The 21694-nt window shown below is 34.8% G+C and overlaps 6 protein-coding genes across 9 annotated transcripts; 2 read left to right on the top strand and 4 right to left on the bottom strand.

Moving 5' to 3' along the window:
* The first annotated feature begins 2940 nt into the window (after positions 1 to 2940).
* Positions 2941 to 5518, top strand: LOC106744337 (trimethylguanosine synthase-like). The gene is made up of 6 exons (XM_014619012.1): positions 2941 to 3516; positions 3733 to 4150; positions 4246 to 4450; positions 4750 to 4760; positions 4998 to 5293; positions 5399 to 5518. Exons 1-6 carry the CDS (start codon positions 3298 to 3300, stop codon positions 5516 to 5518), a joined length of 1269 nt encoding a protein of 422 aa, XP_014474498.1. The 5' UTR covers positions 2941 to 3297.
* Positions 5519 to 6805: 1287 nt separating this feature from the next.
* Positions 6806 to 9975, bottom strand: LOC106744470 (zinc finger protein 84-like). Of its 2 annotated transcripts, XM_014619287.1 has the most exons (8): positions 9312 to 9417; positions 8951 to 9225; positions 8720 to 8827; positions 8426 to 8640; positions 8139 to 8314; positions 7586 to 8038; positions 7294 to 7500; positions 6806 to 7214 (listed from the first exon to the last, which is right to left on the bottom strand). In XM_014619287.1, exons 1-8 carry the CDS (start codon positions 9322 to 9324, stop codon positions 6853 to 6855), a joined length of 1809 nt encoding a protein of 602 aa, XP_014474773.1. In that variant the 5' UTR covers positions 9325 to 9417; the 3' UTR covers positions 6806 to 6852. The 2 variants fall into 2 exon arrangements, with proteins under 2 accessions (XP_014474773.1, XP_014474772.1); XM_014619286.1 differs by having other exon boundaries at positions 8951 to 9975.
* Positions 9976 to 10062: 87 nt separating this feature from the next.
* On the bottom strand, positions 10063 to 11723 carry LOC106744471 (leukocyte receptor cluster member 1 homolog). Its single transcript, XM_014619288.1, has 3 exons — positions 11347 to 11723; positions 11158 to 11257; positions 10063 to 11001 (listed from the first exon to the last, which is right to left on the bottom strand). The coding sequence occupies exons 1-3, from the start codon at positions 11367 to 11369 to the stop codon at positions 10198 to 10200; spliced, it is 927 nt and encodes a 308-aa protein (XP_014474774.1). The 5' UTR covers positions 11370 to 11723; the 3' UTR covers positions 10063 to 10197.
* Positions 11724 to 12217: 494 nt separating this feature from the next.
* LOC106744486 (small nuclear ribonucleoprotein F) lies at positions 12218 to 12993 on the top strand. Its single transcript, XM_014619314.1, has 2 exons — positions 12218 to 12364; positions 12608 to 12993. The coding sequence occupies exon 2, from the start codon at positions 12624 to 12626 to the stop codon at positions 12888 to 12890; it is 267 nt and encodes an 88-aa protein (XP_014474800.1). The 5' UTR covers positions 12218 to 12364; positions 12608 to 12623; the 3' UTR covers positions 12891 to 12993.
* Positions 12911 to 15495, bottom strand: LOC106744484 (chromosome transmission fidelity protein 8 homolog). The gene is made up of 2 exons (XM_014619313.1): positions 13906 to 15495; positions 12911 to 13329 (listed from the first exon to the last, which is right to left on the bottom strand). The coding sequence occupies exons 1-2, from the start codon at positions 13923 to 13925 to the stop codon at positions 12996 to 12998; spliced, it is 354 nt and encodes a 117-aa protein (XP_014474799.1). The 5' UTR covers positions 13926 to 15495; the 3' UTR covers positions 12911 to 12995.
* Positions 15496 to 15686: 191 nt separating this feature from the next.
* Positions 15687 to 21126, bottom strand: LOC106744478. 3 transcript variants are annotated; one of them, XM_014619302.1, is made up of 10 exons: positions 20773 to 21126; positions 20489 to 20692; positions 19741 to 19876; positions 19309 to 19576; positions 17981 to 19169; positions 17401 to 17608; positions 16708 to 17143; positions 16471 to 16602; positions 16028 to 16323; positions 15687 to 15929 (listed from the first exon to the last, which is right to left on the bottom strand). In XM_014619302.1, the coding sequence occupies exons 2-10, from the start codon at positions 20596 to 20598 to the stop codon at positions 15801 to 15803; spliced, it is 2904 nt and encodes a 967-aa protein (XP_014474788.1). In that variant the 5' UTR covers positions 20599 to 20692; positions 20773 to 21126; the 3' UTR covers positions 15687 to 15800. The 3 variants fall into 3 exon arrangements, with proteins under 3 accessions (XP_014474788.1, XP_014474787.1, XP_014474789.1); XM_014619303.1 differs by lacking the exon at positions 20773 to 21126 and adding an exon at positions 20155 to 20279 and having other exon boundaries at positions 15688 to 15929; positions 20489 to 20576; XM_014619301.1 differs by having other exon boundaries at positions 20489 to 21126.
* Positions 21127 to 21694: the final 568 nt, after the last annotated feature.

Here is a 21694-nt window from a genome sequence, read left to right as displayed (position 1 = left end):
AATATTCTTTCGCTAATCTCTTTTAATTGACAAATCTGAATTTAAAAAAATCGTAGGTGTTCTTTGTAAGTGCCTACAAGTACGCCTACAAAAACGGTAATAGTGCTGAATTCATTCAACGACACATAGTAACATTCTCAACGTACCGAAGGAGCTTATTTGTACGTTTGCGTCATTTGTCAATTTTTCAATAACACATAAATCTTTAAAAAAAAAAATTGTCACAAAAAATTTTCTTACACAGGCTCGACTGAGAACAAAATAAAAAAAAGTTGACAGTTTCCTTTCATGAAAAGAAGCGAATTCGCAAGCCCCGAGAATTCTCCCGGAATGGGTTTCTAATTTTGAAGGATGACTTTTAAACTCCGCTACGTCATAAAACACAGAAATAGATGATTTGAAAATTTTTTCTGATCCTAATATCCTTTCAGATTCTTCTCTTCCATTGTGACTTTCTGAAAAGTATATAAAGTAGCAAAAACTCGTGATTTTCATTTCACAGAGAAATTCTCTGAAGGTTCTTGGAACAATTGTCCTTTGAAGATAAATTTTCCTCAACGAAGATGCCATAGAAACCATTATTTATAGCGTCTCGTCAATTTTTAACATATCTCCATAGCTAAACCACGAATTAATCTATTGAAATAAAGCTCATTTAAAATTGATCGCAAAAAATGATTCTGTTGTCCATTTAGTTGTCCGAAATTAATTTCGCGAAAAATCTGGGTTTCCTGCGATTCTTTCACAACAATATTCTTTCTATTTCAATGTACTTTGTGGAAATATTGAGCGTATATTTCCTCGCATTTTTGATATTAATCAAGATGACCACGGTGAAGAATCAAAGCTTTAATTTTTTCAATCGCGTTCGATTATATATGTCCCACCGTTCAAAAACTTATTTTGAATTAGCGTTGTTTAACTTCGTAGGAAAAAAGAATCGAGACCGAAAAGGTCAAACGATAATTTTTTTATTGATAGATCTGGTAGATACCAATAGATCTGATAGATACTGATAAATACTGATAGATCTGATAGATATTAATAGATACTGATAGATCGGAAAATATAAGATACTAATTTTTCGTAGCAATTCAACTTTCGAAAAACAAATTATCTTCGATCACCTTATTTTACATTTTATTTTCTGATTATATATTCTTGGGTATAATCGAATAAAAAGAAAATCATTAGACAGACAGGCACAAAGAGCTCATTCGCAAATTCTTCCAATGGCTCTCAATTCGGCTAACGGAGCTAAGGAAATGGAAGTGGAAGTTTCCAATGAACAAGGGAAGGGAGTGTGCCTACCCTAAGCGATTATGTTGCCGAAGGGTAAGACTGGAGTCAAACTCTCTGATCTGAGGTGCATGAAAGCTATATAATCTATGTACTGTGATGCAAATAATAAGCCATTATTAATGAAATGCGATTCCGTCAACGATTGTACTATTACGTAAACGAAAGTATCTTTCGATACCATGAAAAATATTGTAAAAATAACGCAACGTAGGTCCAGCTATCTCTTTCTCTCTTTCTCTCTCTTCCTCTCCCCACCCCCGTCCCTTCTTGCAATTGGGCCTTTTCTTGCTCCCTTCTTCAGATCCTTGAACGACCCTTTTTCGCTTAGGGCCGCCCAAAAAATAGATAAAAGTTCAGGTAGTAGGAAAATCTTTATAGACACAGAAGTTTGTCATGGAATTTCAGAGCGACTTGAGCTCTTGAGCTGTTGACATCTTAGCCGTAAACCAATTTCGATATCTTAAAAATTTTCGCTAGCGCGATTTTCAATTTCGAGCGTGCCTTATTGATCAGTTTTACAATGAGTGAATACAATAGTTCTGCATCAAGATCTAATGCCGAGGAGGATCAACAAGATAATGAAAGAGTAGGCCAATGTATAAATTGCATATACATCCCACCTCATCGACGACAATTGTAAGTATATTGAACAAAAAAAATCGTCAATCCTGCTGTGCATGCAATACGAGAATAAATTCATCTTCATTCGTATACAGATCTCATTCTTGACAATTCTGGTTCCCTTCAGAATCCGTGCATAGGCTCTTATTATTATCTTTTTCTCTTTTGTCTGATTGAATATTAGCAAAGCCAATCATATACTTTAATCTTATCTTTTTCGAAAGCACAAAATAATTCTCTAGCGAATAAGTAGCGTATCGGTCGGAATTTGCCAACGGTCATGCCGAAAGATTTATTCGCGTAGGGAGTATCGTGCCATCTTCCCAATTTAAGGCTCATCCGAAATGCTACTTATTCGCTAAAGAATTCATTAAAAGTATCGGACATTCTGTCCCAGAAGCCGGTCGAACAGATTTTCCCGCATGAGAACAAACTAGACGATGCAGTTATCCTAGTAGAAATACATAAAGTCATATAGAAGAAAAGACGAAAATTGTTGATGAATGTCAAAAAAAAAAAATTTGTCTAAAACGTTTCCTAACGTTTTACGCGTGTAGCGCAAAAGTTATCACATTCCCCTACTAATTAAAGTAGGCGCAAAGATTTCAACCCTTAGAATCACTTAAAAGAAAAGAAAAGACAAAAATTTTAATGAATATTAGAGAAAAATAATTTTTCTAAAACATTTTCTAAAGTTTTGCGCACGTAATATAAAAATAGATAATAATACATAATACATATGAGAGAAAGAAAGAGATGCTACTAAAAGATATCGCTACTTTTCTAATATGCGATAATATCCAGGAATCCTTTGATATTGTGCACTTACAAAAATAAATGTTCGGCAGCGCGAATAATCCTCGCAGGAGTATATATTTCATTCAATATTATTCTGTACAAAATATATATTTAACAGAATCATTTTTTGCGATCAATTTTAAATGAGCTTTATTTTAATAGATTAATTCGTGGTTTAGCTATGAAGATATATTAAAAATTGGAGAGTCGCTATAAAAAATAGTTTCCATGGCATCTTCGCTAAGGAAAATTTATCTTCAAAGAACAATCCTTCGGAGAATTTCTCTGTGAAATGAAAATCACGAGTTTTTGCTACTCTATATATTTTTTAGAAAGTCACAAGAAAATGGAAGAGAAGAATCTGAAAGGATATTAAGATTAAAAAAGGTTTCCAAGTCATCTATTTCTGTGTTTTATGACGTAGCGGAGTTTAAAAGTCGCCCTTCAAGGTTAGAAACCCATTCCGGGAGAATTCTCAGGGTTTGCGAATTCGCTTCTTTTCATTAAAGGAAGCTGTCGACTTTTTTTATTATATAGTAACACTTCCCTTTTTTCCCTCTTTCTATTAGTTATCAAATGAAGAAAGGCCAGGGAAAGAAGAATGGCCAGGAGAGTTCCAAAAAACACAGTAATGTGTCCTTACAAGAACTTGTCTTCAAAAAAGGCGAACCTTTACTTGATGAAATTATTTTCAAGAAACATAACGTCGTATGGAGAGAAGAAAAGAGGGAGAAACCAAAGAGAAGGCGATTGTCCAAACCGTGCTCCATCGATGATAAGAAATCGTCAAATACGGTAAAATTGGATTTTAAATAACAGAATTTGTTATATTTCCAGATTGCGAATGTTGTCGATCGATTATCACTTTATTCGTCGTCGTTCAAAAATTGCTTTTTTCATAATGAGATTTTTTTATAATAAGATACTAGCAAGAAAAACTATAACTTTCAAGGCTTGACTATATATAGAAAATGTGTCATATATTTTGCGCATTATTCTTTTTGTTTATAGGATTTCATAGATTTGGAAGAAGAAAATTCGGAATTTGTACACAGTGACAACTCGCTCGGCAAGGGACGTTGCATTTCGTGTAATAGTCTAGATGTAGAAGTATATGACGACTTCAGTTTCAGAAAGATAAATAACCATTACGGTAACAATGACTCGTCTTCATCGGATTTGGAAGACGACGAATTCGAATTACGTAACGATCAAATCATTTTTAGTAAACTTACAGAACTGGATGTTCATGAGAATAATATCAGCCATGCGGCGCTTAAAAAATGTAGAAAATCCAAAAAGATAAAAACAGTAAGCAACTATTCAGACCTGCCAAAAGAGATACAAGAAGATCGCCATCTTGTAAAATATTGGCAAAACCGATACGAGCTTTTCCATCTGTTCGATGGAGGAATCAAATTAGACAGAGGTACATTTTTTATATATCCGTGAAATGAGAAAGAAAATAAATATTATCTGCGATATAACATATAGAAGTATAATAACAATGTATTTCTCTTATAGAGAGTTGGTATTCCGTAACACCAGAACGCATCGCCAAACAAATAGCAAGACGATGTAAATGCAATATCATTATTGATGCCTTTTGCGGTGCAGGTGGGAATACTATCCAATTTGCATCCATGTGTAAGACAGGTACGTATATCTGTTGCATATGCTTACGTTATATTAGTTATATTGATTACAGATTTAGGAAAATTACTTTTAGGTAATAGTAACTCACCACCGTGTTGTTATTATCCAATAAACACCAACTAACAACAACATCAATGTTTAATTTCCCACGCAATAATGAAAGTGCAATATAACATAAGTTGTGTGACAGTCACATTATTGAGTCAGAAGTTATAACGTTGATATAATGATACTACTACTTGGTGTTTACTGAATATTTAAAAGGTAACGAGTTGTTACAATTTCGTTATATTTCCATTTTTTCATTAAGTTCTGAAGATCTGTTTTTATAATACGATACTCATGTTATATACATATTCTATGTATGCAAAGGAACGAGGAAGGTAATAATTATATTCATTAGCGTCACATTAAAAAAAATATAACTTACGTTATTAGTAAAAGAAAATAGTGTCGTCACTAAGTTGTTATTGAAAAAAAGTAACTTGTTAAGTTAATAGCGTTACAAATAATGTGTTATTTCCGACTTGTTGATCGATCGTCACTCTATCCGTCGTCACTTAAAACCCTGACTCTTTGCTTCATTTTGCAAACTACATCTCTTTAATTTTGCTTTACAGTGATGGCAATCGATATCAATCCTGAAAAGATCGAATTGGCCAGAAACAACGCGAGAGTCAATGGCGTTGAAGACAATATTACATTCGTGGTCGGCGATTTTCTTAAGATGGCCCCCGCCTTAAAAGCCGACGTGGTGTTCCTAAGTCCACCTTGGGGTGGCCCAGATTATTCAAAGCATCAAATATTCGATATTAATTCTATTTTGCCTGTCAGTGGAAAATTGATCTACAAAAAAGCCCGCCAAATATCGTCATCTATAGCCTATTATCTACCTAAGAATATAAACGTCGGACAGGTAAGGGATAGATCTGTTTTTACATTTATACTTATATAATCGTGTAAATATAATAATCATTTTCTCGGATATTGTTTTTAAACATAATTGAAAATAAAATCACAGATAAGGGCGCTAGCCAAAGAAGGAGACCTGATGGAGATTGAGAAATATCTTGAAGGGGATAAAGAAATTGCAGTGACCTGTTACTACGGTGGACTAGTTATGAAAAGCCCGGATAATTAGACGGAGAACATACCTGCTGCATAATGTTGTGACGATGCGCTTAACGTTACGAGAGGCTGATTTGATACCTTACGTCCAACCAAATCTCTCTCGGCGCCCCACTGCTCCGACACGCCGACCACCGAGAGATCGAGCACAGCAGTACACCATTTTGCCGACACCATGCCAGATTTTTATATTTTCACTTATGCCAGATTGATTTATTTTCACTTATCATGTCTCTTGTATATTTATATCTAAAATAAAATCGATTTGTTATTGTGCAAACCAAAGTTTTGTCTTCTCCTGATAGTAATTTTTTATGGCTTTTGTTTAAAGTTAACATTTTGCCGATGTAACTAATATAAAAAAGAAGAAGAATAATTTTGTTGGGTGAATAATCAAAATAGGACTTATAGAAATATAAATTTAAATAGAATTCTAATGGAAAATTGTAAAGAAACAAATATGTAGTTGTTGCAACCATATAAAAGTTTCGCCGTGGCTATCTTAATTCTACAATTAAAACGTAGCACGCTATATTATTCTTGCATTGAAGCATTTTTATTCTTTAGTTGCATACTTACATTCGTTCTGGTTTGCACCAGTTCAGTTCAATTCAATCCCTAGTAGTACATTTCAACGCCAAAGTAATTTTATTGACGTTTCATTGGCTCAACACTGACTAATGTAATGCCAATGAAGTGTGCTACTAAAGATTTTACTGCAGTCCCAATGCAAGCATAAAAAATAATACGAAACTTCTCACTTCCATTGTCTGCACGTGCATATGTTACTGCTATATTAAAACCCTATAAAAGTTTTATTTCTTCTTTTAGAAACATTATATCACAAATAATTTGGTTCTAAAATAAGTATATAAACAACAATTAGCTAACTAATTTATGCCGCTCGAAAGCAGCTTATATCTATTATGATCTCGGAAATAGAAGCGACACTAGAGTTCAATATAGCGAAAGTCGCCATCTTGTTTCCACAAAAGGAGGCTTCCGTAGTCCACTGGTTGCTTCACACGTTATTGAACAAGATGATAGAATTCGTCACATTGAACTCTGTTCAGAGAGAGAGAGAGAGAGAGAATATAATATTAATGCCATCAACCAAGAAGACTGCAGTGAGGGGAACAAAGAAAGGAAATTCTATTCTTCCTTATTTTAGGAAGCAACTAAATATAATAAAATATTGAAATAACAACTAAATACTAAAACCAAGACATTCTAGACATTTTGTAGTTTTTTCCCTTCATTTATCATCCAAACATATCACTGGAACATTAAATCACTCTTCTTGGACATATCAAAGGTAAATTTAATAGTTTATAATGATTGTACATTTCATGTGTCAACGTCAATGGTCACGCTCGCTTCTTCGGGTTCTGCGGGTATCGTTATGCCACCAGTATCTATGCTCTCTTCCTCTTCTCTAGGGATTTTTAAGAAGCAATGCATCGTCTCGTCATCGTCTTGCTCGATCGTAGAATTACTTTTGTACATAGTTTCTCTGGTTGGCAGTGAACCTTCAAGATGTTTCGACGGTATTTGTATCGTGATTGTTTGTGAAGTGCCATCAGCGGATGTTGAGGAAGACATCAAATTAGCTTCTAATGTATCTCCGACTTTCGAGAAAGCGCCTAAACAACTATAAATCAATTGCGCCGCTGCGATATTGCCGGGAAACACTTCGACATTTTCACTGTCTGCAAGGCGATAGAAGAAACAGATTAAAAAATATTTGCCAATTTACAGTGAGCAGTTTGGTAAGGACTTGTATATTACCTTTCTTCTGTACATTATGTTTGATCAAACCCTTTTCATGATCTTTTAAATGCTGAATATAACTCTCATTCTTTACTGTCTTAAAAGGACATAACTCGCATGTGAATAAACCAGACAGCAAGGGATGCCTGGATTTTAAGTGATTTTTATAACTACTGCTCTGTATCGCAGTATACGAACAATGTGGACACTTATAAGGTCTGAAACCTGTAATAGAAAATTGTATTTGCAGTTCTTCCTACATATATACACACATACATAACTATTAATGCATTTTACATGTAATATTCACCAGTATGTTGCATAATATGTCGCCGTAAGGTATTGTGATCTCCAGTTTTATACTCGCAAATCTCGCAACTGAAGGGTTTGTCTCCTGTGTGTTGACGGTAATGCATTTGTAACATCGCTTTTCTCGCGCTAGCATGCCCGCAAACGTTACAAACGTACGGCCGTAATTTTGAATGCACAGCTTGAATGTGATTCTTCAAACATTTTGAATTTGCATACGTCTTGCCGCACGTGTCGCATTTCTTAGAAGTGTACCATCGCGTTACTTCTAGTGTTTTACGATCTAAATGCATTACACGATGATTGCGCAATTGACTGGCTTGCTTGAAACACTTGCCACATTCAGAACACTCGTACTCCCGAGTCTCACTGTGTACCCTCATGTGCGTTAAGAGTTTTACCATGGTAGCGCTTTTGTAAGCTTTACATATTTTACAGGTGAACAAACCTATGTCTGGAAAAAAAAAAAGTAATTTTCAATACGCATTTATCCGAGGACTTATCTAAAAAACTTATCTAAAAAAAAAACTTCATCTCATTTATTATATACATACCAATACCATGCTTCTTCCACAAATGTAAGCTACACTGGCGCCATTTTGTAAACTTTGTATCACGACAAACGCTACACTTGAATGCCGTCACAGTTTGAGATTCTATATGGCATAAGACATGCTGCTGCATGATTTCTTCCGAGGGAAATTTATATGGGCAACCACGATACTCACATCTTGTGAAAAATATATGCCATTTTAATCAAATAAATAGGATATGTATACATATACAATTTATATACAATTTTCTATATAAAGACATGTTTTCCTTTAATAAAATTACATACTTTACAGTTCTTTCCGTCAATTCGATCATCTTTTTGTTGAGTATGTATTCCGAGCTTAAGGTTTTTGATATTTTTACTTCATGCTTTACTTCGTCGCTCTCGTCACGTTCTTCTACATGTTCGGTAACCAAAGCGGAGCTTGTTAGATCTGTCAAATTTCCTTTTTCAGATTTATTTTCAGTAAGTTGACATACAGTATCCGTTAGTTGATGATCCTGAGAACAATGCATTTTATTATATTATTCATACAGAAGCAATTCACATACTTTAGAAAATAAAATATAAGGTAATTACTTCAATCATATGCTCTCTGCAGCTCTCAATAGAAGAATAATAGTTAGAACATTCCCCACACATGTAAACTAATTTCGATTCACTTGTATTTTTAGATTCTTCTTTTGGCTATATAATATGCAACAACAGAATATATATAATTTATATCATATCGCAAATTTTAAATAAGCAAATCATAAAATCTCTTTACCAATAATTATCAATTTTAACTTAAATATAAATATTACTTACCTCAATATCTACAGTAGGATTTATGTGTGCGTTTTGAAAGTGGTCTAATAGCTGCATCTTATCTTGAGTTGTGTAAGTACATATTTTGCATTTGAAAGCAGTCACAACTTCCACAAAGTCATTAGCATTAACGTTGTCTTTTCCTACAAGGAAGTCCTTTTCTGAATTATCCGTAACAACTTCATATTGTTCCTCAGCTTGTTCATTTGCATCTTCAAATATTATGTTTTCATTGCTGATGTATTCGTCCCCGCAACTTTCCATATCTTTTGGCACTAAGAGTGTTTTTTCATGATAATTCTCCTGATCGACAAATGGATTGATGTTCAGTTCTTGAAACATTCCATTTTGCAATGCATACCATACTTCTCCATCCAAAGAAGCTAAAGAAAATGATTCTTCCTTCATTAGTTCAGTTTCTTTGACAACGTCAACCATACTTTGCTCTTCGCTAGATATTGCATCTTTTACACTTGTGTCTGGTATAGTTTGCAAAATATATTTTATTCCATTTATCTGACAAGTCAAATAGGACACGTCTGCGTTTGTTTTTGCGTTCATGATAAAAATTACAAAATAATCCAACGAATCATTGGTAAATTGAGAGAGAGAGAGAGAGAAAGAGAGAGAGATTCAGATATTTGTACCAGGCGATAAGGTTATCTCTGCGATGTCCAACGATAAAACTATGTTCCAAGCGGTAATTCAAAGATCAGGATCGATGTGTCTTCAGGTTAGACATGGTTTAACAAATAAATAAAACACGAATTCGCAGATATTCGAATTCGAAATTGCATCTGGAGCATGTACCTCGTGCATGCGAGCGTCCTGGTACGAGATTTTCAAGTGCTCACATACAGAACAACGGATGTGAATCATCGGCGAAGCGGTGACATGTAGGAAAGCGAATTGTGTCCACTGACGAGTGCAACTATTCTTAAATGATACGGCCCGGATGTTGAAGAAAAATGTAAATGTCGAGTTTCAGCACATTATATATATGATCCGCCATGGTACGCCATCTTGTCACGTGACAACGTACAGTTTCACACTTCTATGATAATATAGATTCTGCTTGTTATTTATATATATATTACATATACACACACATATATATATATATATATATAATATACTTGTACATTTTTTGCGTATTGGTAGATAATACATAACACTAGAAATATTACTGCAACAATTATATGATACAAGTATAAATCATTCAGAAACAAAAACGATAAAAATATAGTTCAAGAGTCGATATTCGTCAATTTATACTTGTTGGGTGTTCTCTCCACATTTTGCCTAGCAATTTCAGGAAAGAATTGCGAATTATATTTCTGCTTTATCGCAGGTTTAAGAGTTACAACAGGTGCTATAACAGGCACTGGGTCACCTCTTACTTTAGCCATTAGTGTTTCGGTTCTTAGTTTTTCGCTTTGTTCTCTCAGCAATCTATCTGCCCTCAATTTCTCTATATCTACATTGCTCTGACTTTTAGTTTCCTTCTTGATCGATTCTTTATACTTTTCTTTCTTGTGTTTCTTATGTTTCTTATCTTTTTTATGTTTCTTGTGCGAGCTGTGACTCTCTTGGTCAGAATAAGAATTGTCAGAATCATATTTTCGTTTAACAGCCTCTGTCTTTACTGTTGGTTGATCTTTGGCAGATTCAGAACGCATAACAGTCAGATACCTCTTTATATCAACCATTGGATCGATCAAAGTTTTTTTCTTTGTTTCTATTTCTACATTCTTCTCCATATCCACCAGCCTCTTTGGTAATTCCTCGTACCAGTTCTTCTTTCCTGTTGCTTCATTTGTATCTTGTCCCAGATATGTCAAATAACCGATTTGTTTTTCATATTTTTCCTTCTCCTCCTTCTTCTCTCTCTCATGGTTAGCATTTGGCCTGTTATAGTCGATCTTGCCATCTTCTAGGTCAGCAAAGAAGTTGACATGCTCCAATTTTACGTTACTAACAATGGTTTTTTCACGACCATCATATTTGGATCTTGCTTGATCCCGTAAAAAGTTTACCTTCGCCTCTGTTTCCTGTAATAACATGAGAAGTATTCGAATTATAATTAATAATGTTAAAACAATCTGAACAAGAAAATGAGTTAAGTAATATATTTTTCTACAGTAAAATTTTGTTTAGAGTAAAAAATTCTGTATAATCAAAATTTTGAATAATAATTTATTGCTTACAGCTTTTTGAATTCGCTCTTGTTTAATCTTTTCTTCTTCCGCAGCTTTAGCTTCATCTCGACGTACACGAGCGATATTCTCTTTCGTTCGAACATGCCACCTGAATAAATGTAAAGCGGATAATTAGAAAAGCAGACAAAAGAATATATGTATAAATGTAATAATACTTCTAATATAAATTGCTCATACCTTTTCTTTGGTAAAATATTCATTGTCAATGATGCACAGAAACGATTATTTTGATGTCACAAGTTAGGTTAAGATTACTAATGAGGATATTTTAATTTATTACACATATTGTGAATATTGTTATAAACTCTGTTAGATACTAAACACTGATAAAACTTGCACTAAATAATGTTCTAACAGAGATAGCTGTATATAACATGTTTGCCTTTCGTTCCGATAAGTCTGTTCTTTTTCGAAGAACTTCCTGAATTATGGCTTAGTCTATAGAACGCGGAAATACTTATCGCACGGCAAGAAGCGACGCAGCAGCTAATAAACTTTTAGTTCTGTGGAAGAATGGCACGTTGATTGGTTATCGCGTCACTTCTTGCCGCGCAGCAAGCGTTGCCGCGTTCTGTGGGCAGAAGCCATGTTTGAGATTGATTTGAATTTGACCAATCAGTGCAAAATTAACTGAATTCAAATTTAACGAAATTTAGTGAACTTTGTACTGATTGGTCAAATTACAATTCAATCTCAATCTCAAATCCGTAGTCGGATACTGGCTTTAGAGAGGCAATACGATAAAGGCCACGTCTAAATAATATCTCGTTCTTTGTCTTACTAACATGCTATACGTCTACGTAGGCTAAGATAAGACAAAGACGGACACAATGTATGGAGTGGGGATTTTCGCCTCACTATGAAAGGATTCTTTATCCCACTATACGTCTTTAGAAAAAGACGGAATGGTACCCGTACAGCAACTGTCTCTTTCTACTTTCTGGCGTGTTCAAAAAAAGGAAAACTTTAAGACCGCGCGGTCTAGTTATTATATGTCTCTGCTCGATGCTATTATTGGCATCACTGCAGTATACACCAGTTCAAGGGCTTTTTCTTTTGCAGTTGGCAGCTTCTAACCAATTCCAACAGCTACGATACATATAAATTTTCATCTGCTTGGAACACATTATGATTATTTGAGGTTAAAGGAAGAGTGAATAATTTCTTATTTACTTCCCTCGTCCCGCTTTAATAAGTAAGTAAATGTATGTCTTACATTTATAAAAAATAACCTATTTTTATACTCAAATATTAAGCTACATAATACTATTAATTCGTCAATTTAATACATATATATATCAGTTTAATACATATTCATTAAATTTCCAAGGAATTATTATGTCATGAAGCTCTTGTAAAGTAATATAAAATATATCTTAGAATATGTGTATACCGCTAAAATATAATATTATATTTTATAAATGTGTTTTATGTATAGATAACCAATTTTCACCATGGCTGCAACAATGCCCATAAATCCCAAACCATTCTTAAATGGTTTGACTGGTAAACCAGTTATGGTCAAATTAAAATGGGGTCACGAATACAAGGGCTACCTAGTCTCGGTGGATGGATATATGAATTTGCAACTTGCAAACACCGAGGAGCATATAGAAGGTACTTGCACTGGAAATCTTGGTGAAGTACTAATCAGATGTAACAATGTTATGTATATAAGAGGAGTAGAAGAAGAAGACGAAGAAGGCGAAATGAAAGACTAGATGTAATCGAATCTAATGATTTTACACTAATTTAATCGAATTAATGTGATATAATAAATCAATAAACAAAATGTTTTTTTTAAATATAAATTTATTTCAAGTATCTTAGCATGGTTTTGGAACATTAGTTACTATGGGTTTTGGTCTTGTTCTAAACAAGAGTTTTTTCTTTACAATAGCCTTTACTATGTACTGTGTTGTACTTTTCTCCTCCATTATCTCATTTCCTGTATTATTACAATGTTTCTCTAACACAACCAGAGGCTTTTCAAGCGCTACCTGTTTTCCATGTAATACATGAATTCCAATAATTAAAATAGGTACTCCAGTTTTTGTGAAATGAATGTCCCCAATTAATTGATCATTCGAATTTTCAACCTTCTCAAAATTTAAATCACCCTGCAGATCTATAATAGCCCATTCTTCTGTGACTCCATCTCTGAAATTAAGAAAATTTTATTTGTGTGAAAGATACATGATTACAAATATTCCCTTTGGTCCAACAAAATAATGTTGAGGTAATAATAAAAATAATGAGGTAATAAAAAAAAATAAATACAAGCGTAACAACATCTGATTCACATACAAACTTGAAACAAAAGTTCGAACATTGTCTTCGCATATTGAATTATACAGTAAACTGGAACAAGCACTGATGAGGTAAGCTGTGTTCTGTAAGACAGTTCTATAAGATGAAAGCTGTATAATAGAATATCACCCTGTTTATTAATATGCCATATAATCAATTTGCTCCTAAGTTTTTACAATATATAGACTCAGGTAACACGTCACAAATAAAGACGGGGATTCTATTTCAATATTGTCTTTCTCGGCCTGAAGTCGTCATCTGGCAGAAACAAAGGTAATGCCTATTCCAGTTTGTTATGTAGTTCAATATAGGTCTCAAATAACCTAAATTTCTTATGTACACAATATGTCAATTATTTTCACGAAAAAATTATTAAAATCAGTTTTAACGACAATTACATTGCTTGATATATAATAATTTATTTACCCTTTAATCGGTATGATCATTTTTATCGTTAAATGTTGAAAGCCATTAGATATTAACGTGCAGCTTTCACTTAACACTTGCAACGATCGCGAGGATCATTCTATTAGGAAGTTGCATTGAAAGCTGCTGTTCACGTCTAGATGGCTCTAGCGTATTCAAAGGCATCTGTTACTTATGTCATTTTAAAGTGTGAGCATTTCCCACTAAAATCCAGTCAACAGACACCATCCTTTGCATATGTGCTTTTCTATAACCGAATTAAAATGGAACGCGATAAATTGTTTTTCCGATATGTACTTCTACACTACTTTGATTTGAAAAATAGTGCAGCTGAAACTCATCGATTGCTTGCGGAAATTTATGCTGAATCTGCACCATCGGAAACAGTGTGTAGAGATTGATTTCGACGATTCAAAAGTGGTGATTGTGACGTTCACCTCAAACGACCAGGTCAATCAAAAAAGTTCGAAGATAAACAACTGCAAGCTTTATTGGAAGAAAATCCTGCTCAAACACTCAAAGAATTGGCTCACCAGCTCAAAGTCGATAAATCAACCATTTCACGATTTACAAGCCATGGGAAAGATCTAGAAAGAAGGAAGATGGCTGCGACATGAATTGACCGAAAATGCCGTTGCCAATCGTTTAAACATCTCGATTTCTTTGCTTGCAAGGCGTAAAAAGAAGTTTCTTGTGGCGTATCGTGACCGGTGGTGAAAAATGGATTTATTTCGACGATTCGAAACGCAAAAATCATGGGTTGATTCTGGCCAATCATCAACAACTCCAAAGCGAAACATCCACGGTCACAAAGTAATGCTTTTTATTTGATGGGATATGGAGGGTGTTGTATATTATGAGCTGTTGAAACCGAACGAAATAGTCACCAACGAACATTATCGACAACAAATGGAGCATTTGAATGATAATTTGATGCAAAAACAACCATCAATTGCATTAATAATCGCCGAAAAGTGATTCTTCTCCATGACAACGCTCGGCCCCACGTTGCTATAGCCGTGAAACAAACACTGATGGAGCTAAAATGGGAGGTTCTCCCGCACCCAGCGTATTCTCCAGACTTGGCTCCAAGCGATTACCATCTGTTTCCATCGATGCGACACGCTCTGGAAGATGAACACTTCCATTTTTACGGAGAAGTCGAAAATTGGGTTGCTGAATGGATTGGCTCGAAAGACAGACCATTCTTTCGTCGCGGAATTCAACTTCTGTCAGAAAAGTGGGAGAAAGTCATAGTTTCCGAGGGCAGATATTTCGATTGATGTATTCACACATTTTGTTATTGAAACAAATGCTCAGAAAACACAAAAAACAGCGGCTTTCAATGAAACCTCTTAATATCTTTGTATCTCCTGGATATCAAAACTGAATGATACAATCGTTGAATGGAACCTGCCCTAAAAAGAAACTATTAGTATGGTAACCTTATATACAAAGGAAACATAAATATTGTTAACGTGTAAATATTACTTTTGACTCAACATCATATAATTTAGAATCTAGTAAGACGATGTTCAATTTCTTTAGACATTTCTTCCTTCGACATCTTTATTCATCGGAGCAATTGCTTTGTACACTTTTCTATAACTAAATACCAAAAGTTTGTGTATTTTTTCATAAGCAAATCAAGTTTAGTTTTCTTTAAACTATATATAAGATATGATTATGGTATTATGAAATATGAAAGCATGAAGCGCTTGAAAAACGGGACGAAACAAATAAATAATGTGGTGCAACAGGTCTCTTTTCTCATTTATTTATTAAAATTTCACATTGTTATTATATTATTACATTATATTATTTTATTATTACATCATCTTCAAGGAAAGACTTACAGTTGTATTTGTAACTTCTGTTCTCTTGCTCTTCAAATTCTATATATCAGATTTTTCGTTTTCTGTCGTAACCAATCCACCAAAATAACAGGTTAAAGCAATTGCTTTATTTTGTTCAAAATATTGTTCCGTTTCAATATTTTGCCCTTTCTTGGCTAACATCCTCGCCTGATAATTTTATTTACAATTATAACAGGTGCCCCAGAAAATATCTATATTTACATGCCCCAGTATATAAGTACAAACATAAAAACAATATTTCTTACCTGCCTAATATTTACATTCCTAGGTAGATAATAGGCCACAGATGTTGATATTTGCCGGGCTGCTTTGTAGATAGCTTTTCCATTGATAGGCAAAAGAGAATTCATATCGAATACTGGTTCCTTCCAATACTCTGGGCCACCCCAAGGTGGGCTTAAAAACACTACGTCGGCTTTCAACTTACCGGCCAACTTAAAAAAATCGCCGACTATAAACTCGATTTTGTTCTCAACCTCATAAATTCTTGCGTTGTTTCTGGCGCAGGCGATTTTCTCGGGATCTATGTCAATTGCAATCACTGTAAAGGAAAAATCAGTAAAACATTACATATAATATATATAACACATATAATACGTATAAAATAATTATATATATTTTTGCAAATTCATTTACACAGAAATGTTTGAAACAGTGTAATATAAACATGTGTGACGGATATAAGTACCTTTATTACACGTGAACCCAAACTGTATGGCGTTTCCACCTGCACCGCAAAAAGCGTCAATGATGACGTCGCATTTACATCGCCTCGCTATTTGTATGGCGATGCGCTCCGGTGTTACAGAATACCAGCTCTCTGTAAAAAAAAAAAAAAAAAAAAATTACCATTATACATTTATATGTTATTCGTACAGAATATTTATCTTCCTCATTTCCTCAGAGATAAATCAATAATCTATACCTATGTCTAATTGAATCCCTTCATCATATTTATGAAACAGTTCATATCGTTTAAACCAATACTTTCGAAGACTGGAATCTTCTCGCATTTCTTGTGGCAAGTCCGAAATACAAATTGTACATTTGCCTTTTTTTGATTTTTTACGTCCCCAAAATCCCTCTTCGTTGCTCCAATCGTTCGTTGCTTCATCAGGATAATCCAATTCCGTAAGTTCATGAGCAATAATTTCTTCATCATCGTCGCCATCAATCTGATCGTCCGTTTCGGATGGAAAGCAGCATGTACAGGTATGTTCATTGTTTATCATTTTAGTGAAATCCGGATCGCCATCAATGTCGGTTTCAAGATAAGTACTTGTACTGGAACGTTTATCGACGTGCATCTTATCGTAGATTAAAGGTTCCGATATTTGGTGTCGCAACAAGTACTTAGGATCCTTGAATGAAGAACATGTAAGATACGTGAAATTCTTTTATAGTCAGGATTTTAAAGTTATCGTCCCGTTAGGGCAGGTCTATTATTGAGTAAAAAATTAGCTTGTTGCTGTAACAACGGATAGATGATAAATTGACAATATTTGCAAACCGAGTTAAAATTTCTGTTATCTAAAAATCAATGTTATACCGGAGTCGCTCGTATTACATATTTTCAATGTCTTTCTTTATGATAACGATTAAAATAACCAAAATTTACCTTATTTTGTAAGATTGCGTCGGTATCGCTGCAGCACCGTTCCGACGACCGTTCACTTCTTCGTTTCGCCGATTTTATTGCTTTCCAGATGATATTTCGTTTGAGGAAAATAATATCATCATACCAGTCCACAGAATCTTCGGAACTGAAGAAATATTTCTCCAATGATACATCATTTCGTCTTTGGAAACCTCTCTTCTGTCGCTGGCTAAAAAGGAAAGGAAAAATGTTGCTATACATTTTCCAGATGACGCTGAATAAAAAAACATGCTCATGCGAGGATTATTTGCGCTTTCTAACTTTTATTCTCGAAGGTATATAATATCAAAAAATTTCCAAATGAAGTTACCACATGTTAGAAAAGTGAAGATGGTGTCTATGATAGCACACACATATGATAAAGATATCAGATATCGTTATCTACTTTTGCGTAGCACGCATGAAATATTAAAAAAACGCCACGCGAATGCTTTCGCTGCGAAATTTTCTCATTTTCTTCCGGATGGCTTTGAATGGTTGCAACTGTCACTACTACCTAGAATATTCCAAGCGTAACGTTTTATTTGGATAAATTACTTACCTTCGCCTTTGGCAGGACACGAGAGGTAAATGGTGTGCAGGAAGCTCGTCTGGAGTTTTTTGGTGTTCCTCGTCAGCAAATGAACTTGACGTAGCGGACGTGCCTGGATCCACTGCTAGATTCTTCAGGAGAGCACCCACGGAATTCAAAATCAGGTTTTCTGTTTTACGCTTATGCGTTGTCGAAGGTCGTGTATTCCTGGATGTTTTACCATTTTTCGACAAACGAACTTTGTTCGGCGAAGATTTATTGATTTGTGTCGTATCGTCACTTAAATCAGCCTCGGTATCGTATTCGATGTCCTCGTCAGTCAGTGCGTGATCTACTCTGTGCGCTTTCGTATAACTCGATACGAAAAGTTCGTACTGCTGCCGATACTGCAACTCGAAATGCTGCCACCACAGTTTCTGCCAGTTTTTATCGTGTTCTCCCTGAAAATTGTCTTCAGGATCGGAAGTACCGGTCGTGTCGCTCTCCTGTGCGGAATTCTCGAAGAAAATGTCGAGATTCAAGGAGAGAGACGAAGAGGAAGAACAGGAAGAAGAAAAGGAGGAGGATGAATCGTAACTGGAACTAGTTAGCGTCATTTTCGTCACATTTGTCATGGAATCGGAAGTAACATTCGTTTTCGCTATTGAACCATTAATGGAATCGCACCTCGTTAACAGTCTTTCGTCTTCTGCATTAGAATACTGATAGTTTTCTTCTATACTTTGTTGACTCAGAGGGTTCCAGCCTTCTCCGATAGTCTCATCTTGCGGCAATTCTTCAAGCATACGATCGTCGCTCGAATCGTCTTTACGCAAAATTCCGGTTGAAGGTACAAGTCCACAGCTCCTGCACGCTTCGCTCGGACTGCACGTATCATGCTCGTGACATTTCTCTACAGCTGCTTCATTAGATTCTGCACTTTGCGGCTTCTCATCTTCTTCCGCCGTGTTACTCTGAAAATAATCAGGATTGATGTAATCCGCATACTTTTTAATCCACGATGTCCAGATTATTCGTTCTCCGTTTTCCGTCCAAAAATGCAACCACGCCTTGTGCATTTCGGTTTCGTCACTTCCATGATACGCGGAATAGGAATTAATGTAAGGAGCATAATTATATTCCGTAAAAGAGTTATCTTCGTTGTGCGCGTTGCTTGCGGTATTGGTTGCTAAACTTTGTGCTACTAATTCCTTGTCACCTAATATAAGTAACGTAAAAACATTAAGATTCTTTTTTCTTTCTTTCTACAGATTGAATCATATAATTATATTCAAATTCTACATAATAAGGCGATACTTTGACATTCTTGACGATGTGATTATCTCATAGATACTTACACTCAGTCAGCATATCGTGTTCGATCATGGCATCTGTAGTTGGAAATATCTTTCTGTTGGGTAGTGAGAGATTTTGTCTACTTTTCGCCTCATGTTGATCACGATATTCAGACAGGTCTGCACCAGAATCTGATTGGTGCAGACCCGATTTCTGGGTTGAAGCATGTATGGTCGGCCGGTAAGCAGAATCGCGTACCGAGTCATGTTCATCTGTAGAATAATTGTTGTCTGTGTGGGACGCGCTGCCATAACAGCTTACTGGTTCCTCCTAAATAAAAAAATTGATAATTGACTTGAATATGGTACAAAAAAATAAAAAAAAAATAAAAAAAAATAAATCATACAATCGTCAAATTACTATATCTCATATGTCTGTTTTAATATATTTAAAATTGAATATATTTAAAGTATTGATAAATCAAGTAATCATACATCATGCTTTTCTATAGACTGAGTCTCTATTCTAGATTCCTTGTCAAAATCCAACGTCCATTCCATAACATCTTTGTCGATAGCTTCTTCTTCACTGTCATTTTCCAAATTTAAAACTGTACAATTCTTAGTGTCCCTATAAAACACATTAGCTTTAGAATACATTAAAAACACACTTGTTTCAGAACAAATTTTTTATCCATTGCCTCACAGATTAAAAAAACATTTTTAATAAAGATATAATTTCCTAATTTTTCTAAAATAGCTTGAATAAATGCTCGTTCCTTATATAAAATTATGTTGTATAAATACATTTCCTTTCTCTCGGATACTTTAAAACTTTCTCATTTCTGTAGGAAAAAATTTAATGACACTATTTTTAAATTTTTTATTGTGATAACTGTGGAAACATACATAAGTTGAACTTTCTTCCTTGTATGTCCTTTATATTGATCACACTGGCCAAAACAATAAAGATGACATTGAACAAATAACGGTAGTATAGTTCCACAGCTTGGGTCAAATATAAAAAGACATAGCTGAAATACAAATATCTACTCAATATCAAGATAGGTTGCAAAGAAAAAAATATTTGATATCTCAAATATCTATTGGACCTCATTATCATGCGAAGACATTAGTTATGTATATATACATGTATGTGTGTGTCTGTGCATTTGTGTATACATTTTTTTAAGTCAGCAAACTGACTAAAAAAAATAGAATGCGACTGGTCTTACATATTTACCCTAAAACCACTCTGCTAACGACACAACTATAATAATCATCGATATCATCGGTCTTCTCCCGCTCAACGAGGTAGATTTCAGCTACAGGTTCCCAAAACGAGTCACACATTACGAACACACTCTATTTCATTCAATTTATTATCATGCGATCGTCATCTGTCGCAAGTGCAACATGTTTCAAGTTCGAATATCAGCCGTCAACACTGTATAAAAACAATCCACCATTTCTTCAGCTGCCTACCATGCGGAATGAGATTGGCGTGTGCGGCACCCGCGAATTTACCATATCCATAGACACAAAGAGGAAGATCCGCCACGTGATGTGAGAAGTGTGAGAACAAGTTCTCGATTCTCGTCTGTTACAAAAATCACCGAAACGAGTTGTACTTTTGCGAGAGAAAATCAAATATAAATTTCTTATTAAATTGTATCCTCCTGAGACGTAATTGCTGGATGTAAAATTTGATACAAATTCTTGGTGAAATAAAAAAGTGCTTTGTCGATTCTCTTATTTTTTCTTTGTCTTCCTATGGTTGATTTTAAGGTAAGGTGCGACATGAAAATAATAAATCGCTTCATCGGTCATTGAGCCACATTACTTGAAGAGAACCAGGACGACTGACTCACCGTTGATTTGTACTACACTTCGATCCTTCAATGAAGATAGTAGCGGCCTGTAGCGGAGTCTTTGAAACTAATAATGAGGGAATGGATCGTCAAAGAGAAAGGTCTATGCACAATGAAAACCACAGCAATTGATACACGGTTTCCGATAGGTTGGAAATATATTGCCTGTGTTATTCTCTGTTCCTATTGCTTGTGATTTTCATTGTGCACAAGTCTGAAGGCTTCTCTCTGGTGACGTCACTTTTAATTACAAAGTCTCCGCTACGAGTCGCCACTTATTGGGCTGCGTTCCAAAACCATACTTGACGGGTAGAGTAATAAATAATTGACCAATCAGAGTATCGATCATGTAATTTTTCTCTAGGGTAGAAACGTGAAAAGTGAAAATTCTAAGCATTTTCGAATTGAAAAAATGTATAAATTTCACGAATTCATGCTACAAGAGAAAATTTACGACCTTTTGGAGGTTGATTATGGATTTTCTTCTTTAACGTGAAAAATATAAATTTTCCAGATCGAAAACATTTGGAATTTTCACTTTTCACATTTCCGCCTTAAGAAGAAATAATATGATCTAT

The sequence above is a fragment of the Dinoponera quadriceps genome, unplaced genomic scaffold (genome assembly GCF_001313825.1).
Source record: "Dinoponera quadriceps isolate SergipeBrazil2010 unplaced genomic scaffold, ASM131382v1 scaffold777, whole genome shotgun sequence".
In the NCBI taxonomy this organism is placed as follows: Eukaryota; Metazoa; Arthropoda; class Insecta; order Hymenoptera; family Formicidae; genus Dinoponera; species Dinoponera quadriceps.
This window is presented reverse-complemented; position numbering and strand designations above follow the sequence as displayed.

Coding starts and splice junctions, on each gene's coding strand:
- LOC106744337 (XM_014619012.1), top strand. CDS start 3,298: ATGAAGAAAGGCCAGGGAAAGAAGAATGGCCAGGAGAGTTCCAAAAAA. Junction 3,517..3,732: donor ATAAGAAATCGTCAAATACG/GTAAAATTGGAT, acceptor TTTTGTTTATAG/GATTTCATAGATTTGGAAGA. Junction 5,294..5,398: donor AGAATATAAACGTCGGACAG/GTAAGGGATAGA, acceptor ATAAAATCACAG/ATAAGGGCGCTAGCCAAAGA.
- LOC106744470 (XM_014619286.1), bottom strand. CDS start 9,511: ATGAACGCAAAAACAAACGCAGACGTGTCCTATTTGACTTGTCAGATA. Junction 7,501..7,585: donor ACATATTATGCAACATACTG/GTGAATATTACA, acceptor TTTCTATTACAG/GTTTCAGACCTTATAAGTGT. Junction 7,215..7,293: donor ACATAATGTACAGAAGAAAG/GTAATATACAAG, acceptor ATCGCCTTGCAG/ACAGTGAAAATGTCGAAGTG.
- LOC106744471 (XM_014619288.1), bottom strand. CDS start 11,369: ATGAATATTTTACCAAAGAAAAG. Junction 11,258..11,346: donor AATATTTTACCAAAGAAAAG/GTATGAGCAATT, acceptor ACATTTATTCAG/GTGGCATGTTCGAACGAAAG. Junction 11,002..11,157: donor AAGAGCGAATTCAAAAAGCT/GTAAGCAATAAA, acceptor ATGTTATTACAG/GAAACAGAGGCGAAGGTAAA.
- LOC106744486 (XM_014619314.1), top strand. CDS start 12,624: ATGGCTGCAACAATGCCCATAAATCCCAAACCATTCTTAAATGGTTTG.
- LOC106744484 (XM_014619313.1), bottom strand. CDS start 13,925: ATGATCATACCGATTAAAGG. Junction 13,330..13,905: donor ATGATCATACCGATTAAAGG/GTAAATAAATTA, acceptor TCTTAATTTCAG/AGATGGAGTCACAGAAGAAT.
- LOC106744478 (XM_014619301.1), bottom strand. CDS start 20,598: ATGTGTGACTCGTTTTGGGAACCTGTAGCTGAAATCTACCTCGTTGAG. Junction 19,877..20,488: donor GTTAGCAGAGTGGTTTTAGG/GTAAATATGTAA, acceptor TGTGTTTTATAG/GGACACTAAGAATTGTACAG. Junction 15,930..16,027: donor GGAATGTAAATATTAGGCAG/GTAAGAAATATT, acceptor TAAAATTATCAG/GCGAGGATGTTAGCCAAGAA.